Here is a 22,862-nt window from a genome sequence, read left to right as displayed (position 1 = left end):
TTCTGTGTTTTCTACAGTCTAGTAAGTTCTTTCTATTTATAATAATCTGATCATATGTTGCAGCAATGTGTCATACCAACCTAAGTATGCCTTGCAGCAACGTTTGTCAGATGACAAATACATGTATGTAAGGTTATATTTTATCACAGATCGACTTAGTCAGATTACTAGTTGGTATGTCAAAGGGGTTCAACTTCATCAAAGATATATTATTACATTATATGCATTGCTTTTTATAATGAAGGCAAGTCAGAACAACAAATATAATGGCAAATTTAGATAAACTTTACCACGGAAATCGTGTTATAATTGAGATGATTGTTGTCAGTACAAGGATTTTAAGTATTGAATAGGATTGATAGTAATTCTGTGCTTACCTAATAGTATTTTAAACTTGCACTAGCTGTAACTTGGTTATCATTTTGTTGATCAGAAAATAAACAATTTGTTCGCCGAAAATTGTTAAAATACCAATAATTAGACATTGTAAATGTTAATTATATGTTGGCTGTATGCATAAGTAGTACAGTAACAGGTTCAAATCGTGATCACGTGATGGCATTTGGGCGCCGATTTTTTGGGTGCGGACCCAAACATTAATTTGATTGGCTGTATTGCACTACATTGTGTACAGCTGCACAGTATATTTACCCACAGGTAATTCAATACTACTGTACTGCGTACGATATTATGAGTAAAGTCATATCTATCAAAACAGTTTCAAAAAACGTTCCATGGCCAGTTGCTGCTAGTGCAGTCCTTTGTAACAGTCCTTTGACCTGTGTAACTATGATGAGCCTAAAGCATGACTGGGTAGGTTTAAAACAAAACAAATGAAATCAAATTAAAACACGGTATAAATGTCTCGGTGAAATGGTATTTAAAACCTCTGACAATCATCACCACGCCTATGTCAACTGCATAAATAAGGGGTTATATGGGAGGGGGGGGGGGTTATGTTTACAGATATAATATGAGTGTTGAAAATCACGATACTAAACACGCACATAGAAACTACAAAAATGGGCTTTTATAGGTAGCACCAATGAGATGAGTGTGTAATGTAAAATGCGCTCTCGACTGTGATAAAAATTCCGATAGTGACCATGACAACGCCTACGGCAACTGTACAGGTGATGAATGCAAGACCAAAGTAAATATCGCAAATGGATGCCTTGGGAAATGAGTATTCAAAATCAGGAAGAAATGTCCCAGTTAACCACGGATGTTTGTGATAATTGTTTTATGTTTAGGTGTTTAGGGAATTAGCGATTCAAAATCTTGACGCGCCCCTGACAAACGTAACATGATAATAACGAATAGATTATATAGCAATTGTAAACTCTGGGTGTTGGGCTCAGAACAAGGCTGGCTATAGGTCGTACTAGATCTCATAGTATTAATTAATTAATGATAGATAGTTTATTATAACTATGACTACGTATACGCCCATAGAAACTACAATTGCAAAGTCTGCAGCAAAAGTAGGGTTGTCGTTGTTCACGGAAATAGTATAAACCTCCCAACAATCCTCAGTTTACCGTAAGAATGTCATAATAATAATCCCATGTGATTACATCGTGCCTGTTATAAATTCCGTGGATTTGTACTGATGATTTTTTGTACTGATGATTTTATATTCTCCATTGACAGATATCAGTTTGCAGTCAACGGAAATGACTTCGCTAATGAAATTGATCAAAATTAAAAATGTCTAGTATTACTGTTCCAATATACTTTGAACATTTAGCCGACAATCACTGTCATCAGTATTGGACCAAATCGGAACGCACTGAGATTGTTGCAATCTAAATTCAATTTGTTATAAATTCATTACGGAAAGCAACCAAAGATTATGAATTGCCTTTGAATACGAATTACGACACAGTCACAACTGTGAAGTGTCTACGCCCTTTGACTTTCTCCTATTTAATTGCTTAAGCCCTAACTACCTGAGATAGGCAGGTTGAGGTTGGTACAACCATTCGTTCGTTTGATGAGGATCTATACAACGATCAGTCTAGTCATACTCACTTAACAAGATCATACTTGTGTGTGTGTGTGTGTGTGTGTGTGTTTGTGTGTATGTACATACGTATGTATGTATGTATGTATGTATGTATGTATGTATGTATGTATGTATGTATGTATGTATGTATGTATGTATGTATGTATGTATGTATGTATGTATGCGCGCGCGCGTGTGTGTGTCTGTCTGTCTGTCTGTCTGTCTGTCTGTCCGTCTGTCTGTCTGTACGTCCGTCTGTCTGTCTGTGCGCGCATGTATGTGTATGTGCGTGTTTGTGTTTAGTCATGAAGATATGTCAATTGCTGTCATCCATTATGCATGAATACCCACCGCAACAGTATTGTGATTGTTTTAGTAGTAGATGTTTATGCAATCACAAAATAGATTCATTATGAAGAATTTAGAGGTTACTTTAATACTTCAATAATATCAGGATAGATGAACATAAATTGACTTAATTGATATAAAGTCAGTAGAATCCAAGATATAAGATACGTCGACCTTGAATTGAAATTATCGCCATACTGATTGAATACCAATGTATTTCTTGTCTACAGTTGGGAATAGGCGTTTATTTAGATCCACAGTTTGATTGAGATTGAAATTATATATGGTGTGTTTGGTTAGTTTTGGAAAGAGGTGTAAATGAGTCTGCGAGAGAGACTTTAAACGTATTTTTCATTGAAATGTAAATTATCTAAATGGTCACATACTTGACATAAATTTCCCATAATATATATTTAGTTGTCTTTCAAAGTGGAGAAGCGTATGAGGAATCGTGCAGATAGGCAAAGTTGACAAAGCACTTTACATCTTATCAATATTTGAGCAGCGTATTCCCCAAAGATAGTCAATGTAACTATAATTGATGTTGAGGGTGACATCACTTCATGAATTATTGGTGAAAGTAACGGGAATCTAGTGACATCACAGGTGTTACTATGGTTACGATATCAGTGTAGAAGAATCAGTACAGTAACTATAAATGAAGAATTTCAAGATAAGTTTGGATTTTTTGCTTTATTAACTTGTAAACATTTACTAACAACATAGTCACCGACTTTACTATATAAACTTGGCAAATTCAAGGACATCGTGGGATGTATGTGGTTGACATGGTAACGCCAATGCCATCTGTCCAGTGTTCATACTCAAATGGCCGATCAAGAAATGTAATAAGATTTCCCTAATCACCTGCATCCGAGTAGCAAAGAAAAACAAGTTTCGAATTTGTTGCCAAGGTTAAGATATTCCTTGCTCATCCCAAGAATTTCAATACTATGGTTAAACATGGCAGTAAATGTGTGGAACACAGGTCCTGTAATTATAACTTCGAAGAACGTCAAGATGGAGATATGATTTCTTTAGATCGTCTTAGTTTAGATAGTATTTTCCTAGCGAATCGATGTCCATCATTTGGTTGGCCAGTTCTTTCCATTTCACTCGGAAGACTATCTTTCTTATCGTCTAGCTCGGCCAAAGCAGGCCTATACTGATGACGATATTCAGGTGGTGTCCCGATGGCTACAATGTTTTCAGCACCGCGTTTATTGTTTGTTTCCATGGTCGATAACACCCATTCACTTGTCATTTTTTCTCTACCCTTGGGATCAGCTGCGGTGTTAACACCATGTGCTTCTAACAGCACACTCAATTCATCCATGGACTTACTATAACGTCGAAACGTGTCTTGCTGAGGAAGTGGTTCCATTTCCCTTTGTATCCAATCGTCAGAAAGATATTTATAAATTTCTCTGGCAGAGCATCGCTTTTCTGGTTTGATGTCTAAGATTTTCCTGAACACTCGCATAAGTCGGGGAGTAAATTTTCTCCACTGCGTAGGAACGGTGTTAGTTTTACGCTTTTGCCATTGTGAGTATTCTAAGAAGTAGGGATCGTCAGTAACAGCAGTTTCCCATGGAAAGTTGCCAGTCAATATACAGAACAAGAGAACACCAAATGCCCACACGTCTTGGCTGCATTCCACATAAAATCCTTCGTTTTTAACTGCTTCGCAAATTTCCGGTGGAGTATATGGTATACTACCACTAATTTTCCTTACATGTGTTCCTGTCCGTCTCGTCATGCCAAAGTCCATTAGTTTGACATTGGAACAGTCTTGTCTAAAAAGCAAGACGTTTTCGGGTTTGATATCTCTGTGCACAATGTTCTTACCATGGATAAAGTCAATAGCCGAAGCAATCTGCTGTATGCATTGTTTAGCCACGTCTTCAGGAAGACCTTTCTGGGGTGGTATGGATTCAAATAGATCACCGTATGGAGCATATTCCTGAGCAAATGTGTACGTAGTGGCAGTTTCAAAAGCAACGTCATAAGAGTTAATGATATTAGGATGTACTGATAAACAATGTCCCAATGTAAATTCACGCTGGAAATCTTTAAACTTCGTGGACTTCTTTGGCATGTGCTTTAGTGCTACTTCCAGCCCCGTTTCTTTATATATAGCTAGATCAACTCGACCATATGTACCTCGTCCCAACTCTTTGACAGTTTCGTAGTACTCATCAACTTGAATTAAAGTTAGCATTTTATCACACACGTGATCAGATAGTTTGCACGACGCATAGTTCATGTTTCTCATTTATCTGCTCGTCAAACTTAATTGGCTGTTGGTGTTGATGAATATATTTCACATTTGCTTCTATCCATTTGATGCAGAACAAAGACAACCCTTTGCTCCGGCTTTACATTCGTCACTAATGTGTCTATTCATCGGCTTAACACGTATCAAGAATTGGCGTTCTGCGTTCTTTCTTAGAAAGAATATAATTCAGAATTGTTCTTTATAAGTGTCGCCTGTATAACAGAGCACTGTATAACACATCGGTTTAAATGAATACGGACATTTCATAAGGTGAGACGATCCTCTTGAAAATGGTTGAACTTGAAGGCTATAGATAGCGTCCACCAGTAGTCACCGACAATAATATGATAACACCAGTTACTGTGCTCTGTTATATGTCAGTCCAATATACAATTATAACAACCTACAAGAGAAAAAAGACAAACGTATAAAATGAAAGTAAAGCTAACAGTTCTTGATACTCATAGTAAAATAATGATTTTAAGTTATAAAGTGTTGAATTTGGAGTTAGTGTAGGAAACCAGTTAGAGTGCAGGAACGATATTAATTCCCTTTTAGACAGCAACATTAAATATTAAATGTGGAGCGAGGCCACACCCTTAATTAGGTACTCTATAACCTTCTTAAACATCACACACTTCGTACACTTGACTGCAAGATTAACAGCTGTCAGTGCATTCATAGCAAGTACTACTTACACTAAAGGCGATGTCCACGTATTCATAGCAGGTACTACTTACACTAAAGGCGATGTCCACGTATTCATAAGCATACAATTTTATTATAGTCAAATGTTCAAAGACAATCTCCATGTATTAATAAACTGAGAATAAGATAATTTTATTGAGTTCATAATATATAAAAATTCACAAGTAAGATTGTTGAATTTTATGACAATATACACAATTCGAGTTTATGACAATTCCCACAATTCGTTTTGCATTGCCCTTACATTTACGTCATTGGCGATAACGAGAACGAACGCCTGGTTGCTGGATAGTTCATCAAATCTAAAGAGACATCGACTTTTAAGTTGAAATCACATCGCCACTGATTTCCAGTAACTACGAATCAATGACAATGACTCAAAATCCTTGCACAAATGTATTCGCATAATATATCTAATACCTGTCTGAAATTAGAAATTGCCCTGAGATGTGCAGGAGATTGCTGAAGATTAATAATAATAATAATAATAATAATAATAATAATAATAATAATAATAATAATAATAATAATAATAATAATAATAATAATAATAATAATAATAATACCATAATCTAATTTGTCAAGGAAATGATTGGCACTGGACCTGTTTTAAACATAAAATAACCCTACAAATATTTTGTAAAGAAGGGAACTTAATATTTTACATCGATGAGGCATATGTTTCCATATGCTCTGTTTGATAAACAACACTGATGTGATCGCAGTTTGGTGACACATTGCTAAAACGATAAAACTGATAAAGTACGCAAATCTAAGGGTCAGCCGTTCTCGATTTGACTGCACCCTATCTTGAGAGTAACGTAACGCACTGTAATATACAACAAATCACCTGTCTTCAAAGGTTCACTAATATACATATCAGCAAGGTGATGTCAACGATGTAATTACTTTTCTTCTTGAGTCATGCTGAGCAATATACAGTTCTGAAAAAGAAATACGGGTCTCCACATTATTCAACCTGCACTGAAGGTTACCTCAAATATCTAATGCTTTTGCAATATTAAAAGGTCATCAAGTCCGATGACTCACGCCCCCACCGTATCCCTAAGTAATCAAGCATCAGTACATACGGCTAGTTCTCGTTATCTTTTCAAATCAATGTCTTCGACCACATCTACGTATACTTTTAACGACGTACGATTGATATAAGAGTAAATGCACATCGAGTTGTTGTCATGGAGACTAGAATTAAAAGCTTGGCGCCAGTAACCTTTCGTTATATGGTTATTTGTCACCTTGTGTTACACAGTACCATTCAAACTTATCGTGAGTAAATGGAGTTATAAACTGAACGTGTCTAAAGTACAGTCGTACTAATAACAATTCACAATTCAGTTTTTTATGAATGCTTTTAATCACGTTTTTGTCATTTTCCGTTTTTCAGTTAACTGTTTAACTCAAACATTATTTTGCCATTATTTTGTCAAAGGTTACCACCCACATTTCATGCACGCACGCTCACGAGGACATAATACACATACATACATACATACATACATACATACATACATACATACATACATGCATACATGCACACATGCACACATGCACACATGCATACATACATATATACATGCATACATACATGCATACATACATACATACATACATACATACATACATACACACACACACACACACACACACACACACACATACATACATACATACATACATACATACATACATACATACATACATACATACATACATACATACATACATACATACATACATACATACATACATGCATACATACATATATACATGCATACACACATACACCGACACTTGAGTTAGAAGACCGACACCTGAACTAGAAGACCGACACTTGAGTTAGAAGACCGATTTTTGAATTAGAAGACCGACACTTGAATTAGAAGACCGACACTTGAATTAGAAGACCGGTTTTTTGAACTAGAAGACCGACACTTGAATTAGAAGACCGATTTGTCGTCATCGGCTACGGTAGCATTGACATATCAGTCACTCATTGACAGGCTGTACATTGACATCAGACTGTACATTGACATATCAGGCAACCATTGACAGACTGTACATTGACATGGATGACTTCCTTTTTTACTGATTGTTGTTTTGTCTCTTGTGAGTTTAATCTGTATTTTGGTAAAGTTGAGTTTGTCTGTTCTATGTGGGACCACAGTTTTTAACTTTTCTGTGTTATCCCAGCACAATAACGTTTATTTTGTCTGTTGTAACTGTTTTCTGTATAACTGTATACTGAATGTTTATTTTATTGTGCTGAAATAAATCAAATCAAATCAAATCAAGACATATCAGTCAGCCATTGACAGACTGTGCATTGACATATCAGGCAACCATTGACATTAAACTGTACATTGACATATCAGTCAACCATTGACAGACTGTACATTGCAAACAAAATCTGAAACAGCTTGGCCGCAATTGGTCACGTGCTTCTAACTGACCTGTTACTTAACAATTATGATATAATTAATAACATTCTCTACTCTTCAACAAAACTGATTTAAAACCTATAAATTCTGCCGAGTCATTAATTACCTGAAGAAATTGTTGAATAAATACTGTCTGTCTGACAGTCAAGTCAGTCAGTCAAAAACGTTTCGGACTAGTGACCCTAATCAGTAATGAAAACATACACTTGTAAAGGACGCTTTTATACAACTTGTCACGTGACAGCGTTGTAATGCCTGTGTCTTCGAAACAAACAAATAACTAATATATTGTAGAATAGTGCAAAACCAAGTACTCAGCTCTACACCTCAATCACGTGATTAAAACATGAAACAGTTGTAATGAAAGTAGTCAGATCATTACGTCTTTTGTTAGACATTAGTTTTTTCATTTTCATTTTTTCTTGCTAAATAGTGAGTCCATTTGACGAAAAGTCTATGACTGGAGAATTTGCCATAAAATATTTCCACTCTAATGTTGTTTTCGTCTGTGAAGGCTAGTCACGTGACTCCCTTCATTCTGAGTATTGATATTCATACAGGTCAGAGCAATGTGTACCACGGACGACTAATTCTAGCCTATGACGTCATTCATATATCGAGGACAAAGATATCATATAAATATATCATATAAATACATTTCATGTCGTGGATGCTGGTAGTCGTTGTTATAAAATAACACAGAAAAGAACTGGAGGATACTGGTTGCAGTTCAATATTCCATATTTGGTAGTAATCGGGCAATAAATTCTACGTAATGAACTAACAATAAAATAATCAATTTTTTTCAATGATTCAGATGCATTTGTAACACAGAAAGCTATTTGTTGCTATGCCAACAGGTGTAATGTATAGAGGTAAGCATTTTAGTATTGTTTAGTGTAGTTGAGAAAAGACGTTAAAAGGTGGTTGGAGTATCGATAACCGCAGATCGTCAGTGTATATGCACCATTACTTCAAAAACAAGTCTGTACGACTTTAAATAGTGTACATTATTCAAATCGTCTGAATAACTGAGTACTAAGTTATATGAATATAAAGCCATTATCCTTTAATAACCTATCAGCTCGTTAGTCACTAGTTATTACATCCTGGGATTCGAAACAAAAACTGTATAAACCGACATGGTTCATAATTTACATAATTTACATATTTTACATAATTTACATAATCTACATACTAGTAATTTACATAGTTTACATACTATTGGTGTATAAATAACTGCACTGATATGCCTATTTGATGTCAACATGCATGTGTACGTAATCCGAATACAGAGTGTGCCCATATGTTGCAGCCCTACCATATCGCCACGTAAAAGTACATTAAGTACATTTAATACGCACGTGACGTGTTCATTTCTTTTCTGCGAGAACAGAGACATAATTGGATTGTGTTGGCACTGTTGAAGTACAAATTGAAAACATTCTCATAAACGCAACAATCAACAACTTCCTGTTGTTTTTATTTGGCCGTTGCTGTTTTTTGTTGGTTTCGTAAGAAAATTACATTGGCTACTAAGTAATTTCAAACTGCCATTTTGAATTCAATAAAACTATGAACTGTTATTCGCCATTAACTGAATGTGAACTTTCAATACGAATGGTATCAATATTTTACTATGATGTTAGTAGAGTCGCGATTTAAGAATGAAATGTTTACATCTAATATAAGGATATGACGTCAGTAACGGACACGCCTTTTCACATAATTTCTTGCGACCTCAACTGACCCCAATTGTATTGCTCCTATAAAAGATATAAATATAAGACTGAAACAAATTTGTCATCTAGGGAATTTTGTGAGAATTCCGTGAAGTCAGAGACTTAATTAGGCAGCAGTCATTATTTACGGGCGGGGAGTCGGGGTCGGATGAATGGCCGTGAGAAACTAAATGAAATGAGTAACCCCCCCCCCCGCCTGGCTTGAGAAATGTGAGTACCCCCCCCCCCCCACACACACACACATATCGAGTATATATATATATATAGGAAGTCAGTGGTAAGATTTGTCCGTAGTACAGTGCTCGATACGTCTGCACGCAGAGCGGAGTATATGTTGAGGGTAGAAGAAAATCAAGTCGGGTTTTCTTCTACCCTCAACATATATATATATATATATATATATATATATATATATATATATATATATATATATATATATATATATATATATATATATATATGTATATATATATATATATATATAATTACTCGGTGAGTTTCAATCTGCCAAGACAGTGCTCTATACCGCAGTGGCAGAGCGCAATAGTAATATATATATATATATATATATATATATATATATATATATATATATATATATATATATATATATATATATATATATATATATATATATATGTATGTATGTATGTATAGTACATTCGAGTAGCAGTGACATTCAACTTCAAAGTCCATAATGACGTACTCTGCAATTTAGCTGCATGTCCCCATGTGGTCTACGCAAGGAGAAATATCATTTTGAGCTATGCTGGGTGACCAAGACAGGAGGACTTTTTTACCTCCAATCTTCATGTTAATTTTGAGGGAGCAACATTACCATGACGGTGTAGGGAGGGTGTGGGAGAGGGGGCGTTCCATCCCACACTGAAAACTTTACTTTTTAAAATAAGGACATGTAAGAGACCATTTAGACATGTAGAGACATAGATATATATCATTTCCTTTCACTCCTCATATTTCGAGTGACCCTTTCCCCCGCCCCTTGTAGCCTTGCATCTTTAGTGAACCACCCCGGGGGCTGCAAATGATGATGGTGATGGCTTCCTTATTGTAAAACTGTATTTAGACTTAGAATAAAAAGCTTAGTTGGAGTTTTTTCCCTATTTTAACCAAATGACGTCACCAAACCAAAATTAATGTAACCGTGTATTAGTGAGAGAGTCAACTTCGCAGACGTAAGAAATGTGATCGTTATATAACTTGCAAGATCATCGCCACAGTATTCCATTTGTGTGCGGACTGTTACACCCCGTTGCGATCAGACAGACCCTGTTAGTACCGACTAGGGTTTGATGTTTGCATGCTCTAACAGACGCTGTAATCAAGTTTCTTTTGACGTGCAGACTTGAAACAACTTTGTAACGTTTCCTTTGAGAAATTGACTGAATTGCCCATGGCATGATTTGGCTAATGAGAAACTAGAGGCTATCAGTCCATATCGATCACAGTGGAATCAATATGTCCCTAATACTGTACGAAAACTGTGTTTTGCTATGTAAAGTACCCAAGAGCTAGAGAGGGTGAGTGAGAGACAGACAGACAGACAGACAGACAGACAGACAGACAGACAGACAGACAGGCAGACAGACAGACAGAGACGGACAGACAGACAGACAGACAGACAGACAGACAGACAGACAGACAGACAGACAGACAGACAGACAGACAGACAGACAGACAAACAAACAGACGGAACAAACAGACGGAGACACAGATACACGGACAGAGGTAGAAAGTGAGGGCAGAGACAGAGGGGAAGTTAGACTTTAAACTATTGAATTGAGCAGTCGGTTGATTGCAATGTTTTTTTTCTTTTGACTGAAGAAAAAGAAAAGTCTATTTGTAAAGGAGATGTCGACGAAATGACATGACAGATGTATTGTTAGCTATTGACAGCACCTGAGTTGTACTATTAGTCTAAATGAAGTCATTCTTATATCAATATAGAAGGCAGGTCAAGGTCAAGAAGACTTTGACAAGACACAGCAACGAGTTAACGGTTGCCTTTCAGACTATGCAATTGATAGATTACTTCACAATACTTGTCAAAACAAATTTTATACAGTTACTCAGCAATCCATATCGGCATCGGAGACATTCAACTAAGTTGTTCATAGACCTATATATGTTCTCGTCATTTACATTTTTTTGTACTTCAATTCAGCAAAAAATTACTTAATCTACGCTACGCTACATTTGAAGCAGTGAAATGAAAATGGACACATTAAATTTATTCGCCCTAATTTTGGCACAAGTATATATGAGATGGAGATAAATTGATGTAGTCCGTGAATTTCTATAATAGAGCATGAACTTTGTACCATGACCGGATAGTATTTCCTAATCTGTATTACGTTTCATGGACTAAAATACCTAGAATATCTGGCAGCATTGATTGTATGGGTTGTTGCCACTATTACTGAAAGTGTCAAATTTCAAATCTCAGCTGAAATCTAAATGTAGATACAACAATATTGGATATCTAGTGATTGACTGACTGTACACAAACTTGACAGCTTCTCCAATACCTACAGACAGTTCTTGTACAAACCTTGAATAATCATGCCTTGGTGAAAGATTGGATTTGACACATAGACAATGCACGATCAGATGCATCAGTAGCCAGTATATCACTTTACAGTCCTACATCCGTAGGTAATGCAATTAAAAGTAAATGCAAGTCTTGATTCATATTGTGTGTACTGTATACCCTGAATGTATAGAACACTAAAACATGACAAATACTGCAAATGTAATGTGAATTATAAACCAAACCATTTACTAGTGGCACCTTTAAATCATCTCCTTCCTAGAACACACTATGGATTGTATAATCAATGCAATGCTTGTCAGGTTCTAATACCGTCACTGTGTGGTGTTGCCTCTGAGGGTTTTCGAGGTTGAGTAAATTAAAAAAGAAATTGGGAACGTGTGGTGGTCGGTGGCTGACGTGACTATGGGATTAGATGAGATCTGCAAATGTGGTATACTTTTAAATAGTAAGCAATTTGAACACGATAGTCTGGAAAAGACGTTAGTCAATTGTACCAGTCAAAGTCAATTATTATCTGTGTCTTTTCTTCTTACTACGATTGCGTCCAGTAAACCAGAAACAGAAAGTCGTTTTGCGCAACAGAAATCTTATATAGCTATATTTCAAGATCTATATAGACGGAAATCTTATATGGATATACATTTATTTCAAGATCTAGCTAGACAGAAATCTTATATGGCTATACATTTATATTTAAAGATCTAGCTAGACAGACATCTTATATGGCTATAAATTTGTATTTCAAGATCTAGCTAGACCGAAATTTTACCAATATCGCTACATTTCATTGTCCGGTTCGATATTTTATTGTCTAGCTTGACAAAATATTTACCAACATTGCTGCACTTTTTCTATTGCTAAACTGTTTAGAATGTCACAATATATACTTTACGAATATTCAGACATTAAAAACAAGCATACCCTAATGAGAACACATCACCTACAGTGTAACAGTGTAACAATCTGCTAAGATACTAGTATCATATACACACAAAAATGTAGCAATGTTACTAAGACGATATGTGCAGCCAGACAATGAAACGTAGGAATTATATTAATAAGATATTTGTCAGGCCACACTATGAAATGTATCATTAAGATATTTGTCAGGATACACAATGAAATGTAGCAATATTAGTAAGATATTTGTCAGGCTACACTATGAAATGTATCATTAAGATATTTGTCAGGACACACTATGAAATGTAGCAATATTAGTTGTCAAGCCACACTATGAAATGTAGCAATATTAGTTGTCAAGCCACACTATGAAATGTACCAATATTAGTTGTCAAGCCACACTATGAAATGTACCAATATTAGTAAGATATTTGTTTGTCGGGCAACACTATGAAATGTATCAGTAAGATATTTGTCAGGACACACTATGAAATGTACCAATATTAGTAACAAAAGATATTTATCAGGCCACACTATGAAATGTAGCAATATTAGTAAGATATTTGTCAGGCCACACTTTGAAATGTAGCAATATTAGCAAGATATTTGTCAGGCCACACTTTGAAATGTAGCAATATTAGTAAGATATTTGTCAGGCCACACTTTGAAATGTAGCAATATTAGTAAGATATTTGTCAGGCCACACTTTGAAATGTAGCAATATTAGCAAAATATTTGTCGGGCTAGACTTTAAAATGTAGCAATATTATAAGATATTTGTTTGTCGGGTTAGACTACGCTCTATTTTAGGTTTACTGATTTAAATGTTTATATAATTTATTGGAAATTTGTAGTTATCATGCACACGTTATAAACTGTTATATAAAACATAAAAAATTAATTACGAAAGACCATGACGTCAGACGATAAAGAAGTCTGAGATGAATACATTGCCACTGTATATTTGTTGATCTTTGTTGTTACCGAACAGAAAATCCAGTCTATTTACTCATATCGATTTAAGTTTCCCCCTGGTAATAAACACTGCCACAAAGTATATAAATGTGACTTTACTAGGATATTTTTCTGATATGAAAGGAAATTTCAAGATCGCCGAAGTCATATAATTTGTGCCTGTGGTAGATGGAATACCTGTCTCTGAGGATCAGCTAAGCTTCTAAGCTCGGAATTACAATATTGAATTGATTATTATTGCATCTATCAGTGTATTGACAAGAGAGACACACACTGACGACTTTAATCTTATAATGAGCAGAAAAGAGTGTATGATGTTTATAAATAGATTTCAATGTTGGGATTAATCGTCTGAACTTGTTTGAAGAAATGGTATAGGAATCTTAGAACGTAAAATGTGACGTCATTATTTGATACAAAAACGACGTAAATAGGGCATAACGCTGAATCCCAAATTGTTGTGACGCTCTGTGATCGTGTGGCAAGGCTGCAATCAAAATACGTGTGAAGGTAATTACTACTAGTGCTACAACAAGCATATTAATTACTTGGAGTAGCCTCAAGTCTGTTTCACTCTTAGTCAATAATTGCGTCGTTCAATCAACTCACTTCAAGGGCATCGGACTCACAGTGTTGTAGAGACGCTACAAATGAGTCAGACGATAGTGTTACCAGTTTCCCTCTTTGAGGGAAAACATCTACTAGTATACACAAATACAAGCACGAACCAATAAGAAAGTAGTACACATTTGCGAGAAGTTAAATGAACTGACTGACTGACTGACTGACTGACTGACTGATTCACTGACTGACTGACTGACTTATTGACTGCATACATGAATGAATGAATGAATGAATGAATGAATGAATGAATGAATGAATGAATGAATGAATGAATGAATCAGTCAATCAATCAATCAATAAGCAAATAAATAAATCTATAGCGAATGTCAAATACTGTTATACACTCAGCATGCATTGAGCGCACCTCCCCCACCCAGTGAAGACATTTACAATTCTTGTATTTACAACAATTCTTGTATACTTGTATACATACACACATAAGACACTATATATATTATATATATATATATATATATATATATATATATATATATATATATATATATATATACATATACACGTGTGTATATAAAAAAACTACAGTTACATAATACTAGTAATCTATGGAGCTGATATATTGATCTATACATATACCATAAATACAAATAATCTGTAGAAATGTGTTTGAAACAAGTGTTATAATTTGACCACATTTTATGCGACAAAGAAATGTTAGCGAGACGAATACCAATGTCTATAATGTATATTTGATACGTCGACCGTAGGTTTTTAGAGCAGCTGACGGAATATGTCGGTTTGTTGAATCTCACATAACCAACACTTACCGGATGATTTCTGTTTTCACATCAGACGTCATTTGAGTTTTTGTATGTCAGTCCGATGATGACATTCACCAAAAACAAACCCGTCACATTAATCACGAGAGAGCCAATATCACACACGTTCTCAATAAATAGATGTAGTGGAATGTTGACATCCGGGTCACTATGATGTCCGGTCAGGCCTTTGTAAATTGCAGATGAACACAATATGTGTCCCTACTAGCTATGCGTGTTGGAAATAATGTATGACATCACACGATGTAAGCATCCTAGCACATTACTGACTCATGGCAGCATCCATTCCAATAGGATTACCCATCTGCATCTGTTTCATCATAGCGGATCAAAGTGGTGTCTACATACCACGCACAGAACGGCTACAGCTACGGGAAACGAATGCAGACAATGTATGCACATACATAGAGTCAGGCATGATCTGATGCGGCAGAACATATCAAGCTACATCTATTTCAGTGACGTCACTAATGACAAATCAGTCACATCGACGGCGAATTAATAGATCTACCGGATATCTAGGAAATGTAAAATTAATGCCAAAGCAAAGAAACTCTGTCTAGTATACGCTTAGAGCAAAGCGCTATATTTTAATATGATCATAAAACGTGCTACATATCTAGATATACATTCTATTCGTTTTACGGTCCATGACTCTATTGTTTCTCTGTAGCAACACGACATACGGTTGTCGATACACTGACTGTAATACATATATCAACGTGAGTCATCGCTATCTTATTCCGTAATATATTCAAAAACATTTACTGCCGCTTGGCATATGTTATAATCCCTGAAGAAAGACTATGCCCGTCTGCACATAGTGAAAAGACTGACATATTTCCACTGTGGTCTTTAAATAGTTCTGAACGGGTGAGATATTTAGGGTATGCAGATTATTTCATATGTTGTACATGTTCCATCGTCGTAAACCACACCCTCTTTTACGGCACCGTCCAAGACGCACCATCAACTTGTTATTTGGCAGTGTCGTGCCAGAAATATCAGTTCTGATTGTGATTAATGCCATGTTCAAGGTGAAACCTGATTCGGTTCATCAGTTCATCATATGCGTGAACTTATTTAAGAGATATAGATAGTTGTATAGGATGTTGACTTGAATCAAAACGCTTTAACAGTTATGTTTAAACTGTGGTGATTGCTATAGTATGTGCATCATTTGCTTGGTGCTATGTATGCTAGGATGTCGTGACTGTATTTCGTTATTTTCATAGCTAGGATAACAGTTGCCATGACGATATCGCTATACCATTGTTTACTACTTTTCAGAAAAATGCCAAAAATGCAAAATTAACTCTCAGACACAAACTTGGTTGACAATTAGTAAACAAAAATAAAATAATTCACGTATTGAATTATTTGTGGGTCCAAAATAAATCTGGATATCTGTAAAACCATTGATATTTTAGAATGATACTATTTAAATTTTACGAAGATACCACCCTTGTCCATCCTATCTAGCTCTGGATGATGCGTACGCGTCCTGCGGTTGACTGTTTCTCAGTATTTTTGCGCATGCTCAACCATTAGTCTGTCGAGTGTCTGCTAATCTCTTCTGAGTTTGCGCAAAGAGGCTCAGTAACCGAGACTACCTCCTTCTAACATCTAAGTTTCGCATATCTTCAAATTCAATAACCACTCAATACACTCGGTGTTCTGACCACATTCTGATGTTTCAGTGACACATAACACACACTTTACAATGTCATTGAGCTGAGCTTAGCAAGTTTAAGTATTTGTTTTCAACGTTCACAATGTGACGATTTATTTGTTCCGTCATGGATTCACTGGCCACTACTGAAAATATTGCACATTCCAATATTCATTGCGCACTTCCCGTTGTGAAGTGTGAATATATGATTTTTTTTTATTGTGCCATTTAAAAAAAAAAGAAGATGCGAGCTATCAAAACGAATCGCCCCCCCCCCCCCAATAAATAGAAAATGTTGCTTTATTTGAATGATTTAACACTAGTAGAATAGTCTATTCCTGAAACCATGGAAACAGTTGATAAATCTTTTATGATTACGTCATCATTGAAGAACAACATAAAAACAAGAGCTATACAAGAAGCTGTGTCTCAATGCTATTCTAAAAAAATAATACCTCATTCAGTTTGTTGTAACTGCTATAAGCTTGGGCTATTTGATTTGTGAATACAATTTCTCTCTTAATCTTATTTCTATATATTTTCAGCCCGCAGATTGTAATTTAGAACTGCCGTATTTTACCCATGCGACTACACAGGGTGCCTTTTATATAATAACATATACAATCCAACAATGAGGTCAGAGGTGATTGACTACAGAAATAATGAGAAGCACAGTGGCAGTTCATCACATCATTTCATATTCATTTTAATTATTACATGAAAAAAATCTTAATTCCTCGAGTCAATTCAACTACAGTTCTGACAAAAGATACGTGATCACTAATTTGCATATTGTCACTGGAATACGTACATCACCATCGAACTGACAATGTTCTACTCGTTATTAAAAAAACGTCTGATACATATCGTGATCTTGATATGATCCAGAATGTCCTAGCGAGGAAAGAAAGTCAATTATCGATAGCAATCGGGCTAGTGTATGCTGTAACAATGTAATAAAAGTTGTACACTGAATCGTTAATGGTATTCATGGCATTCAAATTGTGTCATATTACCTGTATTTTGTGGCCATTAAATATCCGAATGAATTTTTCCAATGAAGGTATCATTGCATTACAAACCACAGAATAATATAGTAGTTGATAAGTGCCAATTATCTTCATTGAATGTGTTTAATGCATTTCGTGTATACATACTAGAATATAGCAATTTACTTGTCTCTTATCTATCAGATTTGGTTTGATAATTTACGACGTTTCCTAGTCTAATGCTGCCAATATTCATCCCAAAACTCAATTTGATATTAAAATATGGCTATCAAGGTAAAATGAGATTGCCTACGCCTCTGGCGAAGGTAGTAGATATATAAATCTAGTTTCGGTAATACCAATGACTAATTCCTTTGGTGAACCGTCGGCGTCATTGTAATGTTGAATATTAACACCAAATTGTACAGCGTTCTTCAGTGTCTATTGTTTCATCTTTAATGACAGTTTTTATTATTATTATCGTGAATCCAATGACATCATCGTTTAATACTTGGTTCTATGTTTACAAGGAACGTCACAGATTTTTGTTGTGGATTCGTTATGTTTTAAATGTAATTAAAACCTTGTCTATTAACGCCATGGGACCTGCGTGACTTCGAGTTGTACACCATCTGCAAGGCTTAATTATCAAATTATTAGTTTTTTGTAAGGCTCAGGCATGACGTGTTTACGATAGCGAATATAGTTATATGTGAATGTGATGGTACACCTGTGTTTGCCGGGGGTGAGGGTAAGTGGAGGGATTGTTTACATCCAGAAATAAATGATGTAGGTGACAGCCTTTTATTGCGTGCATTCTATGATACAAATAACAACACCTATCCTTACAATAAATTCACAGTCTGTCAGCTTTGTGTGTTGTTCCGTATTAGTAACCCTCTATTATGGTGAATACGTACGTACGTATACGAGGTATGTGGTTTAGGTTGTCTGGTACAACATTACTTTCTTTTACAGGTGTTAAGTGTCTGTTTCTCTTGTCACAACATTCACTACACGAACCCATTTACACACAGGCTTTATTGATTGTGGGTTTATAAATAGTATAAGCTACCAGTGTTATCGCATGTCCTATATTTGTCTACTTTATAGTTGGCAATTGTTAAACGAATGGGAAACAAATTTGTTCATACAATGATACATTCACATCGCACGTTTTCTGTCCTACAATTTCAAAATTTCCAAAGTGTCTCAATGCTGTTATGTAGGATAATAGTAGCAATTAGCGTTCATTTCAGCTTCCTCGGGAAAGTATTATAGAATTGAGCACACTGCGTGTAAGGTGACGCTTCGTTCGTTACTCACCTGTTCTCATCGGTGTAAATAATGCACACCGTGCACCATTTCGTGTACCATGTTGCAATGTTTTGATGTCGTAAACAAAACGTCTCGATACTGATATTCAGTAAAATATTAGCATCGTATACCTGCAACACTTAATACAGGATCTTCATGTGTCTGCTCTGTGTGCATACAGTATGAGCACTGCTGTTGTTACCCGACACGCGTCGCTGCTATGTTATCCTCACAGTGGTGCATACATGTACATAAAGTGAGCTCAAGGTGAACCGTCCACTACTGCGCCTGCGTAGACCAGGGGAGCCGCTCGAACTAGCCGTTCTACTCGCTGTTACCTGCGAGTTACGTGCACTATTTCCACTATACACGGCTTCTTTTGAATGTATTGAGTTCAGACACATGAAATATTACCTGCATTAGTGCAATGAACGAGTGTGCGAGAATTATGGACAGTGCACTAAATCAACTATTAATATGTACTTGAATCAATGATTTAACCAAATTGAGGCTCAATAACTCCGTTATTTGTTGTGATGTCGATTATTACTGTACGGGTTATAAGGTTAATCAAATCCAAATACAAAGTGTGACAACATTCTTTTCGCCCATACTTTTACAAAATCCAAAATTCCACAGACTTATAGCAGACAGATTTGGTATTGTATGTTAACGGTTGTCAGGGGAGACAACTATTTATGGAAGGCGATTATGACCACAGATACTGTGTATTAATGCACTGTAAATAATAGTAATATTCTTGCATTCCATAAGTCTACGCTGTTATTATTGTTAAAAGATTTCAACAAAAGTGACAGCTGTTACACAGTCATTAAACGAGATTTTCATAACTTGAAATTGTAGGAGGTATTATGTGGCCTTGGAGTAACATGGAACTAGAGTAATATTCACACTGAGAGAGAGAGAGAGAGAGAGAGAGAGAGAGAGAGAGAGAGAGAGAGAGAGAGAGAGAGAGAGAGACAGACAGACAGACAGACAGACAGACAGACAGCGCAAAAACAAAGATAGAGGCAGACAGACAATAACACAGAGATAGGGAGGGTGACAGAGAAGAATATGCATGCATGCATGCATGTATGTATGTGTCTGTGCCTGTCTGTCTGTCTGTCTGTCTGTCTGTCTGTCTGTCTGTCTGCCGGTGTGTGTGTGTGTGTTTGTTTGTGAGTGTTTGTATGTATGTATGTATGTATGTATGTATGTATGTATGTATGTATGTATGTATGTATGTGTGTGTGTGTGTGTGTGTGTGTGTGTGTATGTATGTATGTATGTATGTATGTATGTATGTATATATGTATGTATGTATGTATGTATGTATGTATGTATGTATGTATGTATGTATGTATGTATGTATGTATGTATGTATGTATGTATGTATGTATGTATGTATGTATGTATGTATGTATGTATGTATGTATGTATGCATGCATGATTTTTCCAAAATTTGTATATATCAAATTGTGGTAGTTGAAGTTGAAACACCTTTTTTGGCTTGGCGTTTAATAATCTGATGGCAAGTTTGGTCTACGTGACTTGATATGAACATGCCTACTTTTGATTCATAACAGGATTACGTTTCTTTATATCACTTATTCAGTTTGAACAACCCTGTGGAAATAAGTAGTTGACTATCAGTTGCAGTTTGACAAACTTTGAATACCTGTAGGCCTACCTTGGGTTTGTATGAGTACACTATATAGCGATATAAATGTTACAATTACGAATACAACATATACCTTACCTAACAGCATCTGTCAGAACGTTGATGCGTGGTGAATATCACAGTAACTATGAGTTTGGCGCCCTGAACGGTCAGCTGAGTCCATGACACGTACTGGACTGTTTCCTGTCCCATTCTTACCGCTGGGGGCTCACATTCCCCAGTGAATATGACCGGGAAGAAGGATAGGGACCAGTCTTTGAATGCATTTGGCCCGGGCCGCATCCAGCCAAGGACTCCCTTTGGAATGAACGAAAGTTATATACTACAGACAGTCAATACAACATATCAATATGATCCCACATATACACATAACCCGGCAATGTATTACATGTAAAGATGTAAATGCTGTCATTAGTTTTTCAAAGCATTCATTCCACTTATGCTATGGCGGTAGTCATTCCACTTGTTTAATAGTGTAGAGGGTGTCATTCAACATTCTAAACGTAGTAAGAGGTAGCATTCCACTATTTATACAGAGTAAATGCTGTCATTCGTTTTCCGTCACTCCTGTTGCCATTCGCCCTAAGGTGTTGATACTAAGCAGAGCAGTTAACAACAACAAGCATTCCATGATATTTGATAGCCGTACAACTACTAGGTAGGTGTACACGGAAAGTTTGGGTGACAAAGTATGAACAAAAACATTAACCATTGAGTGGAAAGCCCCTTTTTATTCACTTGAATTGCACTTTTACATATCACGGGAAAACAACAAATAAATACTCTCTTGATAAAAGCAAACAAAAGCTAAACCGTTTTAGAAAGTAACACCCAAAGTTCTTGGTGACACGAGCGAGAACTAGCGATTGTACTATGGCTGGTAATAGAGTGTAAATTGAAACAATGAACACTGACAAAAAGCCTACGTAGTCGATAACGACGATGACGTCGACACTACAATGTTTGGCCTCATGAGGGCAGTTGTCACAACTTACATGTAACTATGTTCACAGTACTGTTTCGATTTGTTAAATTCTGTGACTCGGTACTTAGCAAATACTTTAAATATACATTACAACTGTAAAGCTCCAGTAAAGTCATCGCCTATAAGATGTTTGACAGTACTACAACTATTGCAGCAGTTATGTAGAGATGCCTGTTATCAGAACGTCGTTTTATCAGTAGTAAACTGGCTCAGGGAGCACGAAAAGTTACACTTTCTCACACTATCAAACTGACATACATTGAGATTCACATGATGCATTTTCAGTTTTATGTCTGTAAAAGTTAGTCATGTGGTAAAGACAATATGACTTACTTTCACAGACATAAACAAACTGACAAGAACATGGCATGAACATACATCAGCGACACCCTCTGTTTTGTATCAATGTATGTCAGTTTGATAGTGTGGTAAGGAGAAGACTTTCCACTTCAAGGACAGTAAAGTTTTAATTGTCAGCTAATGATAAAACAACTCCGTTCAGAGGCATTTCTAGGCAACTGCTGCAAAGGTTGTAAAATAGATGGATCTCTAGGTTCGTCTGTATGTTTGTAACGAAGGTAAATCACAACTACAACTGTTTATATTCAAATTGCAAACGGCGACTGAAACCATTTAGATCCGAGCCATTGACTATTACTAGTACCATGATTGAAGAGCCAACGTCAAGTTTACTATGTTCTGAATACGTAATAATATATCAAAGTTAGACTTGAACCTGGCTTTGGACGTGCAATATGAGATATCTACCTAATATACTTTACGCACGTATCTGTCTATTCT

General features: G+C 36.0%; 1 protein-coding gene across 1 annotated transcript; it reads right to left on the bottom strand.

Annotated features, from left to right (window-relative positions):
- Positions 1-2,994: 2,994 nt before the first annotated feature.
- On the bottom strand, positions 2,995-19,451 carry LOC144435562 (serine/threonine-protein kinase SBK1-like). The gene is made up of 3 exons (XM_078124148.1): positions 19,402-19,451; positions 15,403-15,782; positions 2,995-5,037 (listed from the first exon to the last, which is right to left on the bottom strand). The coding sequence occupies exon 3, from the start codon at positions 4,629-4,631 to the stop codon at positions 3,372-3,374; it is 1,260 nt and encodes a 419-aa protein (XP_077980274.1). The 5' UTR covers positions 4,632-5,037; positions 15,403-15,782; positions 19,402-19,451; the 3' UTR covers positions 2,995-3,371.
- Between the last annotated feature and the right edge of the window lie 3,411 nt (positions 19,452-22,862).

Source organism: Glandiceps talaboti, chromosome 5, assembly GCF_964340395.1.
Source record: "Glandiceps talaboti chromosome 5, keGlaTala1.1, whole genome shotgun sequence".
NCBI lineage: Eukaryota > Metazoa > Hemichordata > Enteropneusta > Spengelidae > Glandiceps > Glandiceps talaboti.
This window is presented reverse-complemented; position numbering and strand designations above follow the sequence as displayed.

Bases quoted from the DNA above. Each gene is read 5' to 3' on its own strand.
- LOC144435562 (XM_078124148.1), bottom strand. From the start codon at position 4,631: ATGAGAAACATGAACTATGCGTCGTGCAAACTATCTGATCACGTGTGT.